The 16,400-nt window shown below is 34.7% G+C and overlaps 1 protein-coding gene across 21 annotated transcripts in view; it reads right to left on the bottom strand.

Annotated features, from left to right (window-relative positions):
• CAMK2D (calcium/calmodulin dependent protein kinase II delta) overlaps nucleotides 1-16,400 on the bottom strand; it is a 255,729-nt gene that overhangs the window by 91,810 nt on the left and 147,519 nt on the right. For 4 of the 21 annotated variants that reach the window (XM_066996891.1, XM_066996900.1, XM_066996897.1 and 1 more), the window contains 7 exons: nucleotides 14,957-15,079; nucleotides 13,794-13,877; nucleotides 12,888-12,930; nucleotides 8,880-8,917; nucleotides 7,320-7,352; nucleotides 2,969-3,028; nucleotides 1,333-1,374 (listed from right to left, as the gene is read on the bottom strand). In XM_066996891.1, coding sequence (XP_066852992.1) covers nucleotides 1,333-1,374; nucleotides 2,969-3,028; nucleotides 7,320-7,352; nucleotides 8,880-8,917; nucleotides 12,888-12,930; nucleotides 13,794-13,877; nucleotides 14,957-15,079 — 423 coding nt within the window. The remainder of the gene's footprint in view (nucleotides 1-1,332; nucleotides 1,375-2,968; nucleotides 3,029-7,319; nucleotides 7,353-8,879; nucleotides 8,918-12,887; nucleotides 12,931-13,793; nucleotides 13,878-14,956; nucleotides 15,080-16,400) is intronic. The other 17 variants (XM_066996892.1, XM_048066364.2, XM_066996901.1 and 14 more) reach the window with 7 other exon arrangements.

A 16,400-nucleotide genomic window follows, 5' to 3' on the forward strand; every position in this document is an offset into this window, starting at 1 on the left:
TCACTTCAAATATTAGGTACTTATAAGTAAACAAAAACCCCACACGAAAACACGTTGTAAACACCATGCACAAGCTCACACGGCAGATGTAGCCTGTAATATCGAAGCATCCACTCCAGTTGCCATACTATAACGATCAGTTTTTCAGACAAATTTAGGAGTAACTCTCCGCATTAAGTGATTTGCTTGTCTGCTGTGACCTTTTGGGACATCGAGTATCTTAATTGCTATGATTATATAATACAGTCAAGTAGATGTAGTCATGCCAATATGGTATTTGTGGTTTTTTTTGGTCTTTAGTGGACTTCAGCAACAAAGCTTAGATTAGAATTCAAACAGGCTGTTTGTTGCCTTTGAGTTAAAACTTGGGGAGCTGAAAAAGTAGTAACATGAAAATAAGAGCTCGAAGTTCTACAGAGATACATAAAGGAATGGAGAACACAAGTACAATACACACCATCAGCACGTTCATGCTTCAGAAATGCCTGCATGCGTTATTTTTTCACTCAGATTCAATCCTTCTCTCATAAAATAATCACAAGTAGTTAGACTAGATGAATGAAATGACAAATGTTTAAGTCAGCACTGTAAACAGGGAAATTTTTGTTGAAGAGCAAATTCTTTGCAGGAAACCTAGGAACATGCGTTATATGGAAATGATGATATTTCCTGTCCCTTTTCAAGTCCATGCATGAAAAAAACAAACAAACAAAACATGTTTTAGGAACCAGCTGCCAAACACAAACACCACAATACGCAAGGAAAGGAAAACAGCATGAAGAAAATGTATAAAAATAAAAAGACCTCTTGATCACTTGAAATGTTAATTTTTTTGAAACTGCTCAATGATGTTATGGAAGAAAACCAAAGTCCTGTGCAAAACATGGTATATAAGCATGCTGAGAAACAGCAGATGGGATAAACTGAAATTATGTCTTTATCTAAGGTGACAACTGCTAAAAAAACTTGTCATTATAACCTCACAACACTCTGACAACAGCATTCTTTTGTTTTGTTTTTTTTTTTTAAACTTAGAATGGAGAATTTTTGGCTGGAACAATTAGTACACAATGCTCCCTGAGACTGGCTGCACGGGGTACTGAGCTCTGCCAATTGCTGCCGACTCCCCCAAGAGTTTGAGATGCACAGCAACCAGCAGAACACATGCAGCAGATGAACACAGATGGAATGGGCTCAAGAGACACCAGGTGTAACAAATGCAGAAATGAGATTTTGCTCCATAAATTCCTGAAACGGCCCTACTCTGTTGTGGAATAGTGGATGAAATGTGTGGTTTGGAAAGGCAAGATGGAGTTGATTCTTTCTGAATACCTTATTTCCATCAGGGTTGTGGATTACTGTAGTTTGGGGCTCCTGAGCAAGAACAAAATAAGAGAAAGAGTTCTTGGTAAATACATTCTCATTAGTGTGAGGGAGTGCAAGAAGAGCCAGCTCACAAATGCTGAACAGTGACAAGAGCTAGAACAAATGGTAAGTATTGCCAGAGGATGAAACTGGATGCCTCTAATAAATATTTCCTCAACAGCAAGCCAGCAAAAAAAGACCATCTCACCTAATGCAGCAGCATGCAAAGACCTTATTCATGACCAATGCATACAGGGCTTTGAAGCTCCGGAGACCTGCAGAGGCTCTCTTTTTCACAAGGTCACACTAAAGGCTTTGCTCCTTTTCTTGTCTGAGCCAGGCCAGACAAGAAGGCCAGAAATTATCTCTTTTCTTTAAGCATGTTTGCTTGTATTAGTATTACCACAACAACGATCAATAAAAGTACAGATGGATTGATAAAGATTAAGGATAAGCTAAGTACCTATAAACACTACTGTGTTAAGGAATGTGTAGATTGTTACCAATTGCTGCCCAGGCAGAGCTGCACAGGATAAGTGAGAGATATTTGCATCATTTTTAAGTGTATTTTATTTTTTAAAGGATTTGGGGAAACTAATAATAAAACAGATTAAATAACCATTGAAATGGCAGTTAGCCAGCATGCTTTCAGCACTGACCATTGTCCTTTGTGACTATGTCTGGAAACATAGTCCATATGCTCGTATATGAAATCTGCTACCTGTTAACTGGTCCTTGAAATTACTTAGCAATGTATGCTTCAGTACCAGTTGCCCAAAAATTGAAGATGAAAAATCTCTCCCAATGTGTGTAAGAGTTATCCACATTTCCTAAGTGATGCATGCATGCATATGGGACACAATGCCTCACAAAATTAGGTACTTACACACTGGCATTCATATTTGTGAGCCACATGTATGCCTAAGAAATAGGAGGTACTAATAAAAGCAAGATTGCAACGGAAACATTCATGAACGGCACTGATTAGTAATATGTGCCTAGCAGAGCTTATTAATGAGTAATGTTTCCTGCAGCTTTAATGCAAGAGAATTAAGTGAAAATGTTTAGGACTACATGCCTCTCGATCCTTGGGAAGACTTGCAAAGTCCTGCTGAGTCTCAGCAAATATGGAATGAAAATCTGAATAAGGTCTATTTTATGGTTGCCTAGCAATAATCCTGTTAGCTCTCCTTGATACCAATACTTATACTAAGACAAAAGCAGAGAAAATAATAGTGTTTTTTTTCTTTTCCCCCAAAAAGGTTAGCATTAAAAAGATTCAATCATCAGGCAAAGAGCTAAGAGCAACATAAAGCGCATTCTACTCACTTTCTGGAACAGCATGCAAAAAAATCCAACTACAGTTACAAATGCTATGACTCTACCGCATCCAGCTTCCACGTAATGTTTTCTATTAATAAACACGCTGTAACGATGGACTTCCTCACACACAAAAAAAACATAATTCAAACAAAAGTTTTTTTCAAACACCTGTTCTTAGAAAGCAAACAGTGTAAAAGCATGAAAAAAAAAAAGAGGGAAGAACAAACAGAAGACAGTCAAAAACTTCAAGATAGCATGAGAAGGAAGATTCCAGGTATACCAGCGCCGGGGTAGGAATATTTTCCTTGGGGCTGGTTACCACGTTCGTTTTGTTGTTTATCTGTAGGTATGCAGAAAATAGAAACAGACAGGCCTTAGAACTCTTGGTAGGCAACGTATCTATATCTCTCTGTATAGAACATCTATATACAGATATAGATATCTATATATAGATATAGATATGGAAATAAAGAATCACAGAAAGATGAGCTTATGAACTTGGAAGAACACTAACAATAGATCTGATAGCTAGCTGCAGCTCCTCCAAACATGCTAACTACCAGTTTTCAGATGCACTATAAGAAGTTCTGTATGAGGTATAGATGACTTCAGCTCTGACACTTAAAAGAACAGAAAGCCTTTAAATAGCAGCTAAACACATATAAAAAGAAAAAAGAATTATTATGGGTTTGAAGAGAGTACTAAATAGCCATTGTGATTTCCTGTCATGCAACAGTATTAAATAATTGCGCCCAATTGTACTTAGTTTCTAATTACCAATCACTGGTGTAAATAATATTTGGTTATTCATAGCTCTTCATATATCTACACATTTGTTCTACTGTCTTCTGGGAACAGACCTGAATAAATATAACTGATGCTGGAAAGAGACTGGTGCCCCTTTAGCTTTTTTGGTGTCACTTACTACAAAACAATTGCCAACTGTGATTTTTTTTTTTTTTTTTTTGTGATTTCAAGAATCCTGCAGTAACTGAGTATCAGCCTTTCAATTTGGTACTATGAACTGAAAGTGTAAGGTTTCACACTACAGCATCTGTAATCTTACTACACAAATCACTGCGTATCTGCTTAATTTACACGTAGGACACCACACTAATTCTTAAGCTTCGCACAGTACCACGCCTTTACAAAATTTTTGGACTTTACTTATATAATCTCTTAGTTCAAATAAGTTGTTTAGCAGTGAGTTTGAAGTTATCTGATTCTTTAAATCCATTTTTTAAATTCAGCTTTCATAAATACCATGGTATGAAAAGAACAGAAATAGTAAAAGTCATGTACCAAGCCACTTTTTACATGCACTAGAAAGCAAGATTAAAGTATAGGTAAAAATTAGTTCGAAATATGTCATTTTTCTTAAACAATTATTAGGAAATATTTTCATGTACATTTTGGTCATGTCTAATTTTAACAAGTGCAATCCAAAGCAGCATGCAGAACTGGGTGCATAGATATAGAGTCTGGAAAGACTTTGATCAAAAATGAACTTCTACTGAACCTTTTAGTCACAGTGCTTAATAATATACTTGCAAAACAAAGGAACAGAAGTTCAAAATTGTTTCATTATTGAATTTTTGTAAAAATTTAAATAACTTCATCATTTAAAGAAGAACTCTAGCAATTTTTGGGTCAGCTTGTAAAGTATTTTTTCTTCTAAAGAAAAGCCTTTCTAAAACCAATTAGAAAATTAAGATGTGCTAAGTAATAAATACAAAAGAGCATAAGGAATGAGTAAGTCCTAGAACAGTGGACCACAAAGAGCTGTACCATAAACATCTGACTTCTAATTTAAACTTCCCAATGACCGTAGCCTCAGATGAAGTATTCAGCTTCTCAGTGGTGCAGGCAGCGAAGCATTTCAAGTTCAGTCTGTGCCAACGTTTTGTGAAATTCAAGCCTTTGGAAGTTAGCACCACTGGGGAAAGTCGCTGAACTTAATATCCTTGACAATTTTTCATGATTATTTTACTTTGGTAGAGGTGTGGCAGGTGATTTATTGGTAGCAGGAACTAAGCCTGCAGCTAACCTGAAGACTTACAGAGGGCATGTCTAGATTCTAGAAATGTCAGCAGGGTTTGCATTACTTAATTACAGGTTGCAAACTTCCTTACCCTAACAAACATTTAACTGACTTAAAAAAAAAAGTCAGAGAATGTTTTGATACTAAATGTAATCTAGTAATATTTGTGGTAGGACCCATTCTCCCATATAAGATCAAAATAATTTTCTTTAAGATCAATGTCCTGCTGTACAGCACTGTGAACAAGAAACACTTTTATTTTTTTTATTTTTTAAACAATGATCTTTCTTCAGAAATAGCTATTAAGAGAAAATGAGTTATTATTGAGTTCCAAGTGTTTATTTTATGGTCCCAATTAGCTTAGTTATTGCCAAATTAAGTTTCATTCATCTATTCACTGCTACACACTCAGTGATATTTCAGCCATAAGTTACAGGGGTATCTGAACTCAAGACAGGGAGAGAAAAAATACCTTGGTGCATAATTTCATTCCAAGAAGACATACATATTAGTGAGTATTTTATATACCAACTAACTTGCTTAGATATTTATGGGACTGTGAAATTGGCAAAACCTGAACTCCTTACTCAGGAAAAACCTTAAAAAACACCCAGCTACTTCAGTAAAAGGAAGTTCTCTATAGCGGAATTATGGAACATCAAGAATACATACAACGCTGCTTGATGGCGTACTAAATCTTCTAAAACAGGAGAAAAATCATGTATCCAGTTATATAACTAAAAGTTCTTATTTTGGTGACAGCCTAGTCATCAAAAAACTATGAACAAAAAGCACCTAACAAAAGGCACAGATACACATTAGCAAAAACGTGAGTAAAGAAATGAATATTTCACCAGATTTCATACAGTTCTATTCCTGTAGCTTAAAAAAAAGGAAAGAAAAAAGTGATATGCCAAACAAAAGCTTGTTGTTGAATACATAATGAAAACGGGTTAATCAAATTCCAATTCCAATTTTGCCTGAGTAAGGAGAGCAGGCTTGGGTCCATACTCCCTTGGTGAAAGTCCTATAAAAATAAACAATATCCATTACAGCTACTGCTGAAAACTCCAGGAAATATATTCAAAACTTCTTAGTAACATAATGAGAATATAGCATTCATTAGTAAAAGCAGAAAGAGATAGCAATTCAAAATTATTTCTTCTGTATACTTTTATACTATACTTCTGTATATTATTTATTCTGAACTTTCAAACTTAGAGAGAAATCAGCAATAAGCCTTATACCTTCTCTCTCCCACAGAGCACATAGCTTGTGTTTTTTTGTTCATATGTTAACACACGTTGTGTATTTTGCATGTATTTTAACAGAAGAGGGAAATGGTTCAAAAGGGAAAAAATCATGTTAAACAATTATTCTAAAGCTCAGTTATACCAAAGTGGTGATCTTCTGTTTGTTGTAAAGAAGGAAAACTTTTATACTAACACACCACTTGTCAAGAGCCATTCTTTTAGGTCTGATCATGGTTCAGGCTGGACACACACAAATGCTCCAAACATCTGGACATGACTGTAGAATCATTACAGGTCTTTTGTCAAAATATTATAAAAATATTTTAAGAAACAAAACCTGCATCTTGGGATTTAATCTTGCACATTATACTTCGGTAACGAAAAGTTAAAGCACATCGCATTTGGGCTGCTAGAAATATCTTCACCATGCTTTTCCAGTAATCCTCACTTGGGCACTGTTAGCACTGATCCTCTGTCACTGAAAATATTTGTTCACCCAAAGAGACGACTATTTTCCTACATAAATACATGCCTGCCCACACCTGACCAGCACCTTCTTGCTTTTCAAGGAGAGTTGCACTTCCCAGTGAAAGGTGTGGATGAGGAGCATTTGCCATCCCTCTACCCACAGCAGCAGCAGAAGCTGGCTGGGACATCACAGCACGTCATCACGCATATCGCAAAATTCATATTCAAAACCATATTCAACAGGGTACAGTAAGTTGCTGGTCTGTTGGGACCACAGAGGCCAAATGAATACATGGCTATAGAGTAGGCTGAGGAGTAAGAAAAGAGACTGACTGTCAGTTGGGACGCTTTGTGATGAAACTCAGAGCCGTGAAGGAAGTTAGTTGGGAGGCTGCAGTAAAGACAGACTGTGCAATTGTTTTTCTGATTCCTAAGCATTTAGCATGGCACTCTGATCTATAGTTGCTCAATTAAATCAATACTATTTCATTGTGCACAAGGTAGTTTGTGTTACGTTTTATGATAGCAATACTATTAGCTTTAAACGCAGAGAGATTTTAAAAATTAATGGAAGGCTGTTATAAGATTACTATTTTGTTACTATTTTTATTTACTAAGGACAGCTGCATTGGCCAATGTTACATCTACTTTTTGTTTGGTTTTGTATGTCCCCAGGTAAAAAAAATAAAAATCTTGCTTGAAAGAACTGCAGAACAATTCATATAGCAACTGCAGGCTTAAAATTCACAAGATTGTACTGTAAAGTCTTGCAGCTTCTTGCAGTATGTTAACAAAACTAAATGCAACTGTTTGATTTCTAGGTGTGAACGTTTCACCGTAGGAAAAATCTGTCAGATAAAGATCCTCACCATCATCTGAACACTCGAACTGGACTTCCTTTTCTGAATTGACCAGTCAGAGAGAAAGGAAAAGAAGAAAATGTGACTGGTTGGATTTAAAGTATCAATGCATGGAGTACAGTATATATTTTTTTTTCTTTTTAATAGGAAAAAACTTAAGCTGTAGGAAGAAGTGGAAAAATGCTATGGAGAATATAGTAACCATAAAAGAAACGACCAAAATAGACTTCCCCAGATGTAAATTTACTCCCTTTGCTCCACATGACCATGCAGACAAAAAGCAGATATATAGCGTGCTGAGAACCAAAATATCACATCCCAGCAAGTGTAATTTAGGCAAAAGTTTGGCAACAATTGTTTGCAGTATTATAATAACAATTGAGATATAACAAATACCATTGTAGACCTGTAGGAGGAATGATATTTATAAAGGAATATCTGTTAAGTACATAAAATCTATATATTCCACAATAATCATGTTAAGGATTTTCCACAGAAATGACTGAGTAGTACAGACTGCGTGCTTCTCCGTATAGCTAAGGTATCTACTGCTTCTAAGTGAGAAGCACTGAAATCATAGTGTACTCACTTTATGTTGCCAGTGTCAAGATGTTTTTATAGGAAAAGTGTACATATTTGGGAGAACGGGGACAAATATACTACGAATCTGGTGTTTAAGCATACAACGTTTTGTTAAACTAAAAAGTTAAGATTGAATAATAAATTAAAATTCAGATCTAGGACACACTCCTGAGAGATAACACAGAGCAGAAGGATCTCTTTTGAATCATATAATGAAAGCTTTAAGCACTTATTTTAGTCTTCAGGAGTCCTCATAGAAAATAAATTAAATATTTTTCATTACTGATTGATATATATATATATATATATATATAAAATTTTGGGGGGGCTGTTTTTCAAAGTATTTATCCAGAACACTCATTTGTGAAGCATCTCTCCTCCTGCAGGATCTGATGACATGAGAATAGGAGCTCTAAATCATGTATGAAAGCTGCCAAAATGTTCCCTTCTTAGCAAGATCTATTTGTCAAGATGAGCTGATTTGTTGAGATACTAAACCCCTCGAGTTCTGCCAAGTATAGCAAGTACATCTGGCAGGATACACCTCATGTGGAGCCAAGCCTACCAGAAAAAACTTTTGGTCTTCCAAGGAATCTAATGAAAAGTCAAGGGGAAATATGGAGGCAATAGAGCTGCAGACAAGCACTGATACCTAGCTATCTAATATGGCCACCACCAAACCATCATTTATATTTATAAACTAATTAATAACATTGAGTCACACAATCATCCTTCACTGAAATATCAATAAAACATTTTCTCCAGCAGTTTTCTATTTTCTACTTATTAAAATGCTTGTTTTTCAAATTTTTTTTATTTTTTTAAGTTTCACCTACTAACATTCATGATTTCAAATACACAATAAGAAGCACTTATTATCACATTTTATCATGAAAAGAAATAACAATACTCAAATTTAAGAATTGCCAGAAGTTACACGTAGGTGGTGACTAAGAATATGTATTTTAAAGCATGTGTTTAACCTACCTTAACTCCATCGGGCTTTTTCAGTAAACTCTTGGCTGCTGTAAAATGAGACAAGTAATTTCAGTGTCAGATGGTCACCGCTAAGGTCAATCAGCTGTTCAACAAACCCCCATTGCCTCCCTGCTGCACATACATTTTCAATTTCTCTTTCCTCCTTTTGTTGCTCTGAGTACAGGAAATTAAATGTTGATAACGTTTAAGAAACTACAAATACCTCAGATTATCATACATCTCTTCTTCCACTGATTAAAGCTGATGGTTAACCATAAAATACAAAACCTAGTTGTTAGGAACTTTTCTGGGTGGCATACAGGAAACAGTTGCAGCTGGTATCTTAATGATGTTATTAATATAAGAGTGCCACAGAAGTAACCTATATCACATCAATAAAGTATCTGAAAAGCACAGCGAGGTACATGACTGCCTATTCCATTTAATGAAAAGCGAACTGATTTTTAAAACATCACCTCTAAGCATGGTTTGTTGGGGACTTCCCACCGGGACAGTATCAGTCTCCTTGTGTGATAGGTCAGGGAAATCACGAATATGAAAGAACAATCTGCTAGTGAAGTTTTGTTTTGGAGGAGTGCTTCTTAGGAGTTAATAATAAGGAATGGCAGCTTTGCTTCCAATAAGAAAAACCTGCCTGCCACTTTTCAGTCATGTTGCACACTGATCAAATTTCTTCAAAGTAAGTTGTGGGCAAAATTTCACTTGCCATGATTTTCTTAGGCTTTATATCCCACCTCTTAAACTAGCACGGAGAACCAGGCCAAATTATTCCAGATTACTCAATTTGGAGGGCTAATGTGCAAGAATGCACACCACAGCCCAGAACCTGCAAGCGTTACGGCAGAAAAACATGCTGGGAGACCTACTAAATTCAAATATACTATTCATTAAAGTGCAAATGCTTGATGACTCACTGCCAAAGACTTGAAGAATAATAAATTACAAAACAAGCCTTGTGGTTTTTTGTTTTATTGGTGTTTATGATCCAATCTTCCTACTGAAAAGTACATCACAGCTTAGATTGAAAGTGCTGTTCTATATACACTGTTTTACTCAGAAGTATGAAGCTTTTTTGAAAGAGAAATGCTCCAGCTAACAAGCTGGCATTACCAAAGGGAGGCAGACCTTATACGAGCTCCCATCATTACTGGTATCCTTCCATTAAAACAAAACAGAATAAACCCCAAACCAGCCAAACAAAAAGAAATAACTGGAGCTTGCTAGACTGAGGTTGCTCCAACTAGTTGAGGATTTTGGAGTTAATGAGTTATCCGGCTTAAAGTTGAAGTTCATTTGTGTATTTGTGGCTTACTCACTGGCTCCATCTGCATTAAGTGCTCATTTAGCTCTGTACAGGGTACAGAAAATGTAAGACCACCTCACAAATTGTACAAAAATAACTGATGTCCATTACTTTGCTGTTTACATTAGAAAAAAAAAAAAAAACAAAAAAACGGATGATGAAGCCAGATTACCGTTTATAATTTCATGGATACATCACCCCTCCAAATGCATTTTATAAACTACAGACATCAGCAAAGACTGCTGTTAAAACTCTCACAAGGGCCGTGATTTCCAACTAAAATTAAGAGCAATATATTTGCCTGCATTATGCAACAAGAACAGTGTATATTTTTTTTTATTTACAGAAGCATGTGAATTAATATTTAAAATAAAGTGCCTTACAAAAATTTGGGGGGATAGGATACATACTGCTGTGATGTGTGCTTGAAGGACCTGATACAACACAGCCTTAGATCTTACATTCCAGGCACTCCAGAAATTCATTTAGGGAAAGCAAAGGGGAGGAGATATTTCTACAACCTACGGCCAAAAAACCCAGAAGTTCATTGCTTTTGAAGCCTGTTTTATACCATTATAGCTTATAAAATTATGGGAAAACATACTTTAACTCTTATAGGCTGCTGTTCATAACAAACTAGGTTCTTTGACTACAGTTATGCATAAAACTTCTGAGTTCTTTCAATGCTTAACCAACATTACATGTTATATGTAAAAAATTAAATAAAAGCCAGTAAAATGAAGGCACCAAAAGCAGTAACTACAAGTTTTGTGTTTATGGCACTGCCAGCATGTCCTTTAAAATGTGCCTGGTATGGATTATTATGCAGTATTTTATGTTATAGGACATATTTCATAATCAGCTGCCTTTGCAATTGTTGTTTTTGGCTTGGAATGCTTTTTTATTTTTATTTTCATTTTATATTTTAATTCATCTTTCTCTAAGCACAGATACTGCATACAAATCAAATATTTAAATAATTTGCAGTAGCAAAGCAATTAGCATATTCTAAATTAAGCCCACAATGAAAGATTTCTTGCAACTACAAGCAATAGCTATAAATAAAACCTAAGGCAGTGCTAATAAGCCAGAAAGCAGACTAAAGAGAAATGGCGTTGTGACAACATGAAGAAATTAAAGTGATTTAGGGCAAACAGCAATTTTGAAGAGAAAAAAGATGTTCCTTTCACGTGCTGAGGGTCTTACCTCACAAGAAATATATATTCCACATAAAAGGAAGAAAGAAAAAGGAAAATAAAACACTTTTATAACCACATTGTTATGGACAAATGACCTTCAAAAGCATGCTTTGCAATGAAATACAATGAATAAACAACTGGAAAAATAAAATGCCATCAATGGATACTATGGGGTCATTATGGTGTAAAACAGAGATGAAAGGTGAAAAATTTCAAGAAAAAAAAAGCCAAAACCCTGTTTGCTTTTCATGCCAAAATCACATTTTAAAATGACTTCAGCATTTTTCCTTCATGAAAGTTGGAACTGACTCTTACATATACAGACAGTGACAGGTATGAAAAGTGATGAAAAATGATGTACTTGTTTGATATTTAAAAATAACTAAGTTTTACAAAATATGCAGCCAACAGCATTCCCACCTTGAAAATGAACTGAAAGATGTTGGCAATTCATTAAGCCTTAACCCAATGAAATTTACATAAATGTAATCTTCTGTGTTGAATGTATATATTAAATATAGGAACCTAACTAAGAAGGAACGTGTCTTTCAAGTACTATGCAAATTGAACAAATTGTTTTTGCATTCATGATTATTTATTTTGGATTATTCAGAGCTTATTATTATTCAAAACATGCCCAAAGCACTATCATGCTTTTGTCTATAAATTAAGTCATGCTCCAACAGTTACATCACCAGAGTAGGAGGATATGTAATATTACAGATTTTTAAATTTGGCATTCTTTTCAACTGTGCCCTTAGGATTTCAAATGGCAAAATGAAAAATTCAGCATAGCATCATAGTTCCAGCCATACTGCTACTGAGGACAATTCTAACTCTACTAACAGCAAACATATTCTAGTTTTTGCTATTAAAATTTATTTAATATAAAGATCTAAATCTCCATGTACACTCACTACAAAATTATTTCATAAATAGGAAACATCTCAGTATAACAAACTAGGCAACAGAAGACAGGGAAAAGATGGACCAATTTTAGTACATTTCTTACTTCTTAGCAAAGCAATAAAGAATGGACGTTGTTTTTTTGTTTGTTTTTTTTTTTTTTTAAATGCAAGATGCAATAAAGTTCTCGAATGAGATTTCACATATAGAAAAGTGACTTTTTGACTGTTGTTTGACCATACTTACTCATAGGGAATTATATGTATTATTTGCGATTTTCGTCCACCAAAATAAGACAGAAAATTCCATCTGTCTTTCAACAGATAGCACTAAACATGTAAAAAGAAGGAACCCACATTCTACTGAAAAATTACACCACTGATGTCTGCTACAAGTGATTCTATTTAGCCCAAATAGCTTAAATTCTCTTGCTTGTTTCTGCAAAGGAAAAAAAAATGTGAGATAGATCATGTTTATAGGTTCCTTAATAACAAAGATCTTTGTGTACTAATAAATCCTAATTACACCTTAGTTATTGCAGACATCAGAATATAAAAACTCTATGAATCTGGAGCTCAACGAACATACCTGAGAAATTTCTGGTAGCCAGCATAGTTGTCAAAATGGCCCCCTGTGTATACATATATATTCTCAAATTAGCAACACACTTGTTTAAAATATTGAATGTGAACACAACAGGAAAAAAAGTAAACAAGCATGCATTACATAAACTGCTTAATTAACCCTGAAAGAATGGATTGTCTGAGCATTAACTGTCATTCATGATGGTGTGAGAGCATAAATTATAATCTAATCTTAATTACGCATCTGCTAGCCATCCTGGTAATCTCACATAGTTACAGACTGTGAGTATATAATACCCAAAACATGAGTATTCACAGGCACAGCATAATACATTGCTGAATATAAAACAGACTTCACTCACTTGCTTAGATTCTTTTATTTTTTTTGGTAGGAAGAGGAGTTTATTATTTGTAATGTGCTAATTAGAAAAGCTCATATTTGCAAAGTTACGCTGTCTGGTCAGGAGAAAATACATGATAACCTCGAAGAACAACCTAAGTCATATTCCTTCAAAAAATATTTTTAATGTGTATAAATGAAGGTGATTGATGTGATTTTGAATCCAACAAAACTACGCAATACTAATTTTAAATTTTCTTTCTTAAAACATTTCTTTGTAATTGGTTAGAAAGACGATTAGATTTGCAAAAGGATATATCAATTCCAGCATTGCATACTTTTTAATGCTTAGTATCACGGCTCACATGAAAATATTATGTTCTATTCTCTTTCATTAAAAGTTAAGAACCTCACACTCAAAAGCTGCTCATCTATCCAATTGTTCACTATAGGAATATTCAAGAAAAATTCCCTTGGGGTCCATTTATTTTATACACGGACCACAAGCCAAATCACACTTTTGTCTTTCCAAAATTATCTACTCATCCTTGCAGAAGTTTTCATTCTTACCTTTAGTTTTCGTCTTGCATTGAATTTCTTCAAGCAATCTACAGTCTCTTGTCTGTGCATCATAGAGGCAACAGTAGAACGTTGCTAAGGGAAGAAGAAAAGACTTATTTTAATGCACTCAGACAGACATGTAGCTTTTTATTTACTCTACAACATACATATTCTGACTCATGTGGTCCCAAGTTGAATCTTCAATTTCTACCCTATGTGAATATTGCTTTCTGCAGGCTTTGACACATCTGGTAAATTTCCAAATCAACAAAAACCTCAAGGTCTCTTTTTATCCAGTCTTTCCTATGTGTAACGTCCTCTTGAAATAAATCATTTTTTCACAGTTTCCTTAATAAGGACTAAGAAGAACACTAAATCTTAGAACTTGGGTTACACAGTATAAACATACTCAAAATAATATACTAAATTATAGTTCCTGAAAAGATGTTTTAAAACAAGAGGGTTGATTTTCTTTAACATTAATGATATTAGGTGAGGTACAGAAGTAGGAAATATTTCAGAGAAAATTCAGCAGTACCTACATTTTCTCTGTAACCCAACTTAATTTGCATCACAATCTTACAGGCAAGATAATGCAGCCTGCTGGAAAGAATAAAGGCTTGGCAACCAGCTGTACACCTCACTGTGACTTTCAAACTATCAGCCCAGACTGCCTGTAAAGTCAAAGTGTAAAATATATTGAGAATTGGAAAGTGGTCCTGAATCCAGTAACACAGTCTACCTCTGTTAACAGTAAATTGGCTTACAAAAAGTCCATTAGTCTCCTGCCTTTAAATTTCATGTTCATTGTAATGGTTATAGGAAAACGATGTAAAGCATTATGCAACTGAAAGTTACTTTCTTGTACATTTTTTTTCCTGCAGAATTTAAAATAACTTTCTAATTATGGCAGCGAACATCTGCATCACAAATTCAAGGCAAAGAAGTTTGCTTCTACAAAATTTCTTATTCCAGACTGAGACCTCAATGTATGAAACTATTGACTGTATAAGTATAATCACAATTGTGCACTCTACTACTTAAATAGCTGCGAAAGAACAGCACAAACAAGGACAAAAACTATCCTCTGAATACCTCCACTGTATGCTGAAGTATACCATGAGTTGATTTCTCTATCAAATTACTTTGTTAAATGTGCAGAAGTTACTTACACAGATCCACGGATGCTTTAGTGCTTCTGATGCTGTGATACGTTTCGCTGGGTTGATAGTGAGCATTTTATTGATAAGGTCTTTTGCCTCAGGAGTCACTGTATCCCATTCTGGTGAGGGAAACTTAAGAAAAAACATGTACATGTATATTATCTTGCATGATCACTACACAATTTTACCTAAATATATTTATTGATATTAGTTCTGTAATATTACTGTCTAGTTCTAATGAAAAAAATGTTTTTCCACAATTATAAAAGATTGCATTAGCCAGATTTATGAGTAATGTTTTTGTCCTTTACTGTTTTGACTTCTTATTGATTTGGTTCAGACGCAAAGTATTTATATATTTACAATAACACGATGCCAACTGATATTCATAGGATAAACTAACAGCAGCACACAGATTAACAGACTCCAGTCAACCGAGAGGAATATGGCCATATTGAATCTAATGCAGTACTAATTTCACTATTAATAAAGACAAAAATATTAATCGTTATTATTCAAACTCCTCGTTTGCTTTATTTCAATGTCAGTATTAATGCTAACTGTATATAGCGTATAAATTCATAACTCTAATTAGATTTACCACCTCCCTGCTCAGCAAAATATTTACAAATATGTACTCAAACTATCTGCCCAAATGGAAATGGAATAAAAAATATGTACATCTTAAAATACCTTCGTGAACAGACCTCAACCTTGAGCATTTTGTTTTCCAGTACTAAAAAAATGTTTATTCTTAGGCCATTGGAATTTGTATCAAATTGTAATCTAGATGCAGTATTCACAAGTATTTACTATGGTATGTGCAACACAGATGTATAGTTCAGTCTCTGCACTTACTCATTTCTTGCCCTCTCAGCTGAAATCGTATTTCCCCACTGTCACCCTGTTTATTACTGCATAATTCCTTGTTTGGTTGGAAGAAAACTAGACAGACCCTAAGTTCATTTCCCCTAAAAGGCATAACATATCTAGCATAACAATCACCTTTCAGTGAGTACTCTCCAAGACTAGATTCAATTAAGAGCTTTTAAAAATTAGAAGGTTCAGTCTTTTCATCATTCACAAATGACTTAAAGATGAACACCAATGGCCTTCTGTCTGTTTAATTTAATATAAATGGATGATGTTGCAAAATTCATAACGTCACCAAATCATCAGCTGATGCTTATCAACAGTCATAATGCTTATTGTTGGAATACACATACAGTTAATGAAACTATTATTTTTGAGCAACTCACATTTGCAGAAGTGGGCGATACAAGAGTACTTAGGACTTAAGACTTCTTTAAGTCTTTAGGACTTAAGACTTCTTAGAAACAATTTAAAATAACTAATTGGTTGAAGTGATAAACCATAAGGAAAACAACAGGCCTTTAGGAGTTCAGAAATATTTATCAGAAGCGCAGAGGTCTTAACAGGCTTGTCAGGATAA

The sequence above is a fragment of the Anser cygnoides genome, chromosome 4 (genome assembly GCF_040182565.1).
Source record: "Anser cygnoides isolate HZ-2024a breed goose chromosome 4, Taihu_goose_T2T_genome, whole genome shotgun sequence".
Lineage (NCBI taxonomy): Eukaryota > Metazoa > Chordata > Aves > Anseriformes > Anatidae > Anser > Anser cygnoides.